Source organism: Heloderma suspectum, chromosome 1 (genome assembly GCF_057233095.1).
Source record: "Heloderma suspectum isolate Gila_16-S chromosome 1, 16-S_ref, whole genome shotgun sequence".
Classification (NCBI taxonomy): domain Eukaryota; kingdom Metazoa; phylum Chordata; class Lepidosauria; order Squamata; family Helodermatidae; genus Heloderma; species Heloderma suspectum.
The window spans coordinates 247909820-247918919 of NC_139458.1; the positions used below are offsets into that span (position 1 = coordinate 247909820).

Below are 9100 nucleotides of genomic sequence, written 5' to 3' on the forward strand. Positions count from 1 at the left end.
GTTGTTAAATATTTGACTAGCTAGTTTTGTTAGTGCATTCCTCTGGTGTAGCAACTTTGACCAGAATAAGCAGTAACTTTACATTACTGCCATCTAAAAATAAGTATTAAACAGAGCTTTGGAATTTAACAGAGCAAACTGTGATTCAGGCGGGCCAGCCACTTAGTGCGGGTTACTTTAAAAATACAGTATAACTCTGCATGGACAGCCCAGTCTTTCCTGCAATTTCCACATTCACAGACAGGAAGACTTTTGGTGTATTAAGTAGAGATAGCATAGCTGAGCCAGTGTGGCGTAGTGGCTAGAGTGTTGGACTGGGAGCCCAGAGATCCGGGTTCTAGTTCCCACTCAGCCATGGAAGCTCACTGGGTGACTTTGGGCCAGTCACAGACTCTCAGCCCAACCTACCTCACAGGGTTGTTGTTGTGAGGATAAAAGGGAGAGGAGGAGGATCATGTAAGCCGCCTTGGGTTCCTTGCAAGAGGAAAAAAGGCGGGATATCAATGCAATAAATAAATAAATAGCTGGAGCAATCTCTTTTTTAATTAACACCTTTCTAATCCATCTCCAAATCCAAAAAGTGAGAAGCCTTCCTAGATATGTTGTTTTCATTTGATTGGTTAAGCCTGTTTGCCTGGGATGCCTAAGTACCATAAACATGGACTAAGATCTCTCTCTTCCTTTGTCACCTCCTTTGACTATACAAAGTTGCTGTGCACTATCTAGAAAACCCCTGTACTTCGTGAGTATTTTCCTCCAGAGGTTTTAGCCTAGCCTAGCAATGTTTGTTTTATTTTCAAGTACCTTTCTGCTTCACTTTCATCCCTTATTGCATCCCTTTTAGTCAACATCTTTCTTCAATATGGACCTGAGGTATTGGAGTGAGTTTGACAAATCCCAAAGAAGAGTTCTCTTCCCACCTGCCTAGATCCCTTGAGTCAACAGGAAGTAAAAAGGCAGAGGACAGGCTGAGATTCAACCTGCAGGAGACCAGGGCTGCTTCCAAATTAGACTTTTATCACATCATCGCCTTGCCTCGTTCACAGACGTTACAGGAGGACCAGATGACATCGTCTTCCAGTCATAATCCTCCCATGTTTTCCCACTATTTTCCTGTCGTTTTTCCTCATAGCAGGCAATCTGTTAAGGAAGATAAGATGGAATAGCTGGACAATGTCTTCTAATTGGTAGAGCTAGGAGCCCTCCATCTGGAGGAACCCTGAGAGCTTAGCCTGGCAGTCTCCCCTTACTTTTGAGTAAAGGAAACATAGTCATTCCTGACTGAGACTAAGGGTGTGATCCTATGCATGTTTAGACAGAAAAAAGTCCTACAACTCTCAGCAGGACTTTTTTTCTGTCTAAACATGCATAGGATTGCTCCTTAAGTGTGTGGTAGCAGCTGTAAAACAGTGAAGAGGACACATTGCTGGTGGTCTGCCCTGCAGGGTTAGCTCTGGAATGGTACCTTTCATTGTCACAAGGATCTATACATGGACTTCAATAGTTCAGTTAAATAATTAGACTGAGTCTCTAGAATGATGGCAAAGAGTTGTTGTCCAGAACATCTGGAGGGCACCAGGTTGGGGAAGGCTGGTCTGCATCCTTAAAGTGCAGTGTCCAGAACTGAACGCAGCACACAGATGAGGTCTGACTACTGCAGAATAAAGCTGGAACTATTATTCCCTGTGTCTTGAAAATTATACTTCTGTTAATGCAGCCTAAAATCACATTAGGTTTTTGGAGCCCCATCATACCACTCACTCATGTTCAGCTTGTGATTGATTGTAATCCCAAGATCCTTTTCACATGTACCACTTCTAGGCCAGGTCTTACAATACTAGGGGTTTCTTTGAAAGCCCCACCAGTGTTCCACCGTTGTGTGACCTTTCCACCCCCTCCTTTTAATTTGGTGCTGAGCTTTCTGCTTTAGTTGTCGGTGTTTCAGCGGAGAGAGTTAAGGAGGAAACCAGTAGTGAAGAGGACGTCTGTTGCTCCACATTTATTTAATGCATATTGAATATTGCATAACTAGTGTGAGAATGGGCTACTGGTATTTTAGTGCTTAGAGAAGAAATTGCATTTATTAGCTATCTGGCATTCAACACATGTTCTACATTGGTTATTTGGAATACCTTGTCCAGTTCTGGTTATCTCATCTCAAAAAGGGATATTATAATGCTGGAAAATATGCAGAGAAGGGCAACCAAAATGATCAAGGGGTGGGCAACATCCCTACAAGGAAAGCTGAAGTGCTTATGGCTTTTTAAGTTTAGAAAAAAAGTGACTGGACAGGCATGAATGATGTTTATTAAATGATGCATTGTGTGGAGAAAGTGGATAGAGAAACTTTTCTCCCTCTTATAACACTAGAACTCTGGGTCATCCAATGAAATTGACCAGCAGTAGACTTAGGAAAGAAGACAAAATAGAGTACTTCTTCATTTCCCATCCACAATTAATTTATGGAATTCACTGCCACAAGGTGTAGGCATAGGCGCTTGCTCAGAAGGCTTTAAAAGGGGATTAGATAAATTCATGGAGGATAGGTGTATCAATGGCTATTAGGCATGATGGCTGTATACAACCGAGGTTCAGAACTGGGATGTTCAAGTTGTGGCAGAAGAGGGCTACTGCCTTCAGGCCTTGCTTTTCACCATCCAGCTTCATCTGGGAAGATGCACTGTGGGGAGCAAGTTACTGGACTGCATGCTCTTATGTTCATAAGGCTTAAAAGAAATGGAGCGCTACATGATCATTCTTATTAGAGTGCAGAGTAGGCTTCACACATCATTGGTCAAGGGAGCAAGGACTGGGCTTGTGTGTGCCCTTCACCATACCTGTGCTGTCAGATACAATACATTTGTATGCACAATCCATCTGATACAAAAGGGATGATTTCTATTGCATGTAGGGATGTAAACATGTAGCCTATATCTGGTCTGTGTCACTTTTGCATGTATTCAGTCATAAGTCCGTTCTGTCCAATTCTGCAGTAGTCTACAAAAAATACACAAATATTTCCATTCAGTTTTGTACACCACTTTCTCTAATATACACAGTTTTTGAGCCAAGAACAGCACCGCAAAATTTGGAGAAGGATGCATTCTGAAAGATAGCGTTTTCTGATATGCATATTAGTATGGGATGTATGAATTAGGTTGGTTTGCTTACAAATGGAGACCAAACAATTTTCTCCCCATCACTAATGGCATATGACTCTGTCCATGGATGAGCAAAGCCAGAAACTTTTGACTTCACATGCCACTGGGTGTAGAGCCTTACACCAGAGGAATGTGTGAACTGGCCCTGTGAATTGTCCCTCGGGAGTAGAATACTTATGCCCTTCTAAAAAAGAAGCAATACATGAAGACCCTCTTAAATGGTGCATCTTCCCTACTCCTTTGCAAAGAAGGATGCATTAGCACCCAGTGGCTTTTCTCAGCATGTAGGGCAGGAAAGACTTAAAATCCTAGGCAACTGATTCAGTGTTTAGGAGCCATAATCACAAGGTTTTTTTGGTATGTACAGTAGGTACAAGTAGGATGGAAATTAATATTCTTAGGTACCAGCTGTAAACTTTCAGGTAACTGGGATTTTTCTAGCTCTGTCAGCTTGAAGTGTGCATTGATGGCAAGCAAAAGGAGTCAAAATGTTGGCCTTAATGCCATGGGTACATACATTACAGAATGAAGATGAGCTCTGAAGATGTTACAAGAATAGAATTGAGAGGAGGGAATGCTGCAGTACTCAATTTTGTAGTAGACAAAAAAGTAGTTATATAATAGATACGTTGATTTAGCACAGAAATTGTAAGAAACTGCCTGAGTGAAAAAGTCCCTGTATTTTACCTACCATGCTGTGTAAAATGAGAAATGCAGTTATCACTGGAAGCAAACAGGATTCATTTCTCACACACCCCTTGCCACTTCGGGGACAAAACTGAAATGGGAACCTGACTCAGCAGATAATCTTGAACCTCTATGATGTCACATGAAAGAGTCTCATTCTTATTAAAGGGAAGAGAGTCCTTAGCACAGTGATACAAGCTTGTGTAACATTGTTTTAAGACAGAGTGTCACTGCAGAAACTCTACTCATAAAATTGTGTTATATGTCTTAGATACATAAGATAGTAGGACATTTTTACTTGAAGAAAGAGCAGGCTGAGTTGATTCATAATGTATGTCTGCTTGGCATCTTGCAAAAAGCTAGTTTTGAGCTGAGGGGTAAGCAGAGCAACATGAACAACTATTTGTGTAAACTTAGAATAAACCCTTCTCTACAGTCACGTGTATGTGTGCACATACTCTCCCCGCTCCCCCCAGGTCATGTGGTTGTAAGGATTCCTTTGCATGCTGTGCTTCAAGGAGCTTGCACTTCCAAAAGGAAAGTTAAGGGCTTTCTGGGATTAGACTGGATGCAAAAGGAGGAAACATTTTTTTTAAAGGAGTGGGTACAAGAGAGTTCTGTTTTTGGTCACAGCAAATGTATTCTGTCTGCTCAATGGTCATGAAATTAAGTTTCAAGGGTGGAGGACAAAAATAAAAAATCAGTATCACATGAGGATTTCTACGGGAAGAAAGTATTCTCCCACTACCCAGCTTGGCAGAGATTCAAATATATAGTGTATTGCTCACTTCAGCAGCACATATACTAAATATATGGTGTATCCCCCACTTTAACTTCCTGGATCTGCTCTAGAACCAATTCTGTATCCTGTATTTGTTGAACTCTTGAATCTTAAGTGAGAATTTGACATGTGTTATAAAATCCTGTTGCTGAAACATACGGTTTGTCATCAAAACTAACAAATGTGCAGAAATGGAAATAGTGCCCCAAATCTGAAACCCAGGTCAAATATCAGTCATCAGAGCCATTGTATGGATTTTCAAACATGGATGCAGAATCTCAAGAGTTTTAATCTGAGATTTTGTTTATAGGTACTAGGATTTGATCATCTTACAAATATTTTACTTGTGTGCAGGACCCGTTTTTTTTTTTTTTCAAAGTTAACAGTTCCAGAATGATACATTGAATTTAAACGTAACTCAACACATCAGGAGAGAACCAGTTTGCTCATTGCAGCAGTGGTAATATGCTCCATACTAAGTAACCACATGAGGCAGTACTGGAAGTAGAAGGGATAAGAGCCCATTGCTTTAGAGAAGCTGACTTAATTGTGAAAAATATTTCTCTAACAGTACTAACTTTAACTTTTTTTTTTTAATAGAAAGCCCAAAAAGGAAGAACAACTCAGCGAAGAAGCTGCCAAGGTGATTTCTAGCCTTCCTGACTTATCTTTCATGCATGCCAAGGTGTTGATGTTCCCAGCCACATTAACACCTTCAACAAGTTGCCAAGGCAAGGTAGACTAGAGTGAAGTGAATTGGACAATTTCTATTGATTCTTCCCCTAGCCCCTTTTCTGGGTCCAATAAAGAGATCTTTCTTTAATTAAAAAATCAAGTTCAGATGATTTGTTGGTAAGCAGCACTAGAAAGGTATACATAGTTATGTATATTTATTTACATACTTGAGTCCTAAATTTATATTAGAAAATGTAAATAACCGGGGAGGACTGAACTTTTTTGAAGATTTATCCTTTTTTTGTTGTGCTGGGATGTAAACATTTGTCTTTGTGGAATACACTGGTAGTGTCCTTCTTACAAAAGTTTATAAACATTTTTTTAATTGAAATTTCCAATTTTTTCTCTTCATGAAATTTCCCTCAATTTTTTGAAGAACTAATCACCCTTGATGAAAAACGTTTTACTGAAAAAGCCTAAACGTTTTGGGTCTTTCAGTGGTTTTCTTTTAAGCAGATTAAACCATCCCCTCTTTTTCATCTAATGTGACTTTTTTTTTTCTTTTGGGGGGCTGGGAGGTTGATTTTCAGTTTTTTTACTTCTAGCAGTATGGTATCATCATTGCCTTTCAAGAGGTTTACTATCAGTTCCTTTTAGTTAAGTAACAGATCACTGTCTAACTAATTGATTGTTGGGATCTATGTATTAATTAATTTGGTTTGGGATGGAAGGACCAAAACTATCTGAATGTCTTATGATGAAATATACCTGTTACATTTTTTGTTGTACCACTATTCTTATGTTTGATTTTGCACAGTGTAAATTTGACATAATCATAGATTGCTATGGTTTAGGCTGTATGTACAGTAAAACTATGGGTTGTAAATGTCTGGGGAAATTCCTATGGAAAAAAGAGAATGCTATGTAGAACAACCTCTAACAAGGTTTATGTGCATGCCTAAGGTCTTTTTGAAATTTCAGTGTATAAATTTCCTCTTAGCTTACACAAAATAAAAAAAATAAAGTTATATAGTCTGTTAATGTGTGTAGCGATATTGTTGTTGTCCTTACATTTTAGTACAGCTGAAGGCAAAACAAAAGTAGTTATTTTCTCACTCAGAGAAAACAAGTCTTTAAACTGCACCTTTATAATACACTTCAACAAAACACACACAATTGTATTGTGTTCATTTGACAAATTAGGAGTTTTCCTTCTCCTGCACTGCAGCTGTGTGTAAACTGAAGCAATTTTGGCCATGGCTTGAGTTGATACTGAGGGCCCACAGGAGTCTCTTCCTAGGTGGTGAGCTCAGGGGTTGCCTGGATGCTTCCCTTATCTTCCTCAGCCATCAGAAATAATCACAGCCACTGGAAGAGCAGGAGCAAATTATATCATGATGTGTGGAAGCAGCTAGTCAAGCTTGCATCACCACTTTCTTCTAATAGGTATACACATTCCATTGAAATACATGGGATGGGCTCCATGTAGTTAGTAGTAATGAAAACTGGAGCAACAGTATGAAGACGAAGTAATGCATGCAGGTAGCACCTGAACCAACTGGTTTAAATTACAAGGAAAGGGATTTGGACTAAACATTAGGAAGAACTTCTTGATGGTACAAGCTGTTCAACAGTAGAACAAATTGCCTTGGATTGGAATGCAGCGGACTCTCTTTCAGTAGAGTTTTTTAAGCAGAGGCTGAATGGCCACCTATCAGGGGTGCTGCACTGGACTAGATTACCTTTAAGGACCCTCCAATTCTATGATTTTATGAACATATTGTAGAAATGCTGCTCTCTAAGGAGTGATGCTGGAATACTTACTCCACATCATATGTTTTGAAAAGAAAGAACTGGCTAATTTATGAGCTTATTTGGCAGTTCTAGGCAGATGCAGAAAGTAACCTTTGGGAAAATCCCCCTACTCATGCCCTAAATATACTTGCTATTCCATTCTTTCTTTACCAGTCACATATGCAGACTGAGCGTGGCCAGGAGGAGAAATTGCTGACAGTACCTCAGCCTGCAGGGTTTCCCGGTAGTGCAACAAAAGGGATTGTGGTCTGAACTGCAGAAGCAGGGTTAGTGTGAGCTGTGAGGGGGGGCTTCTGGGGTGTGAAGGTCATAAATTGATGTGTAACTTGTGGCTCTGAACTGTATGAAGGCTTGTTGTTCCTGCATCTAAAAATCCTAACCATCTTGGTGGTTGGAAAGTCACTTTGTTTTTACGTATACCTTCTTCAAAGAGGATATACTGTAAACCCCATTTATCCAAATGGTGTTGGGCCTGACTGCATTGACACAGTTGAAAAGTGTGCAAATGTGTAATTTCTGTATGTTGAGGGGAACAATGAATTTATTGTCCTCATTTTAACTGGAGACCAGTGTTTCCTGATTTTGATTTTCCGAAAGATCGGTTGTGAAGGTTAAGCTATTGACCTTCAAGATTAGAGTGAACGAACAGTTAAAAAAAAAAATACCTACAGGCCACACAAAGAATTTGGTTTTAGTTTTTTTTTCTTTGTGGAATGTTTCCATACATGGTTGCAGGCTGTTTTGAAGTAAGCTTTTGCCCACTACTTACAACTTAATCTTTGCAGAATAGTAATAAAGACATTTTACAAAACCTAATTGGGTCTGACCAGTAGGTCAGTGTTAGACAAAGTCATCATGCAGGAAACCCATGCGTTGATGAAATCACTCCTGTAAAAAGCCCATCCACTTTTAACACTTTGTGGGATGCATTCTCTGAAGTTGATGATTCACTGGTAATATTGTGTACCTCATCTGTGCTGGCTGTATGCATTGTTAAAATATTTTCGTCCTTTCCACTTGTAACATCAGATTCTATGCTTTTGTTTCCGTGTCTTAAAATGCCTTCTTTTGAGCCTGGCTAATGCTATGGCTGCAGAAAAGAGCTATATAGCTATTGTCTCAGGGTACTGGTGGAGAGATTCAAAGTTAGTAGGATAAGCTATTGCAGGGAGGCTAGAGTGGGGATGCCAGCTGCAAGCTGAGCCTCTGTCTTCACACAATTGCCTTTGGTGGCAGGTGCCCATTTGTCTAGAAATGCAAGGCTGGCCTAGCAGAAACAGAAAGGCATGGATAAGGAGGAGTGTTAGATAACTAATATTCTAATACATACTGCTGCTACCAGTTAGCTATGCTTTTGAACTTTTATAAAGACCTGTTTAAATTCAACCCTTCTCAAACAATCAATATTTACAGTTCCCTGTTGTATCATGCTTCGCTTGCCCTGTACCTCCTTCCTTGTTAAAAGTGTCTTCTTTTTTGTAATTAACTCCCCCACCCCAATAGGATGAAAATTGCTGTTGCAACTGTCATTGTTGTTGTAAGTTTCATTTCTGTATTGTACAGAGAGGTTTATTCATGCACAGATATTGAGAACGAGAGAAGACCTATCAGATTATCTGCCTGATCTCTGCTTATGACAGAGAGAGTCAACTGGCAGCCCAAGGGTTTGAACTAGCCCACTTCAAAAAGTGACTTCTGCTGTGCAGTTCAGCTACTTCCTCCCACTCAACCAGGAATAAAGGCCAAGGGCTCTTTAACCCTTTCCTCTCTAGTGTGGACAAAACCAAGGCCTTGAGAGGGCTATCCTTAAGGCCTTGAGAGATCTATCCTTATAATTCTCCAAAGCACGTCACTCAAGCAACTACATGTGATACTCCTCATATTTATCCCCCTATGGGAGAAAAGGCAGCTTTGAGTGGCCAACGTTGACTGGCTCCCTGCCACTCCTCCCCTCTCTCAATTTGTGGCCTCCAAGGCTATT

The 9100-nt window shown here is 40.1% G+C and overlaps 1 protein-coding gene across 7 annotated transcripts in view; it reads left to right on the forward strand.

Annotated features, from left to right (window-relative positions):
- AFTPH (aftiphilin) overlaps window positions 1-7764 on the forward strand; it is a 55449-nt gene extending 47685 nt beyond the window's left edge. For all 7 annotated transcript variants that reach the window (XM_084823490.1, XM_084823467.1, XM_084823441.1 and 4 more), the window contains one exon: window positions 5230-7764. In XM_084823490.1, coding sequence (XP_084679616.1) covers window positions 5230-5374 — 145 coding nt within the window. In that variant the 3' untranslated portion in view covers window positions 5375-7764. The remainder of the gene's footprint in view (window positions 1-5229) is intronic.
- Window positions 7765-9100: the final 1336 nt, after the last annotated feature.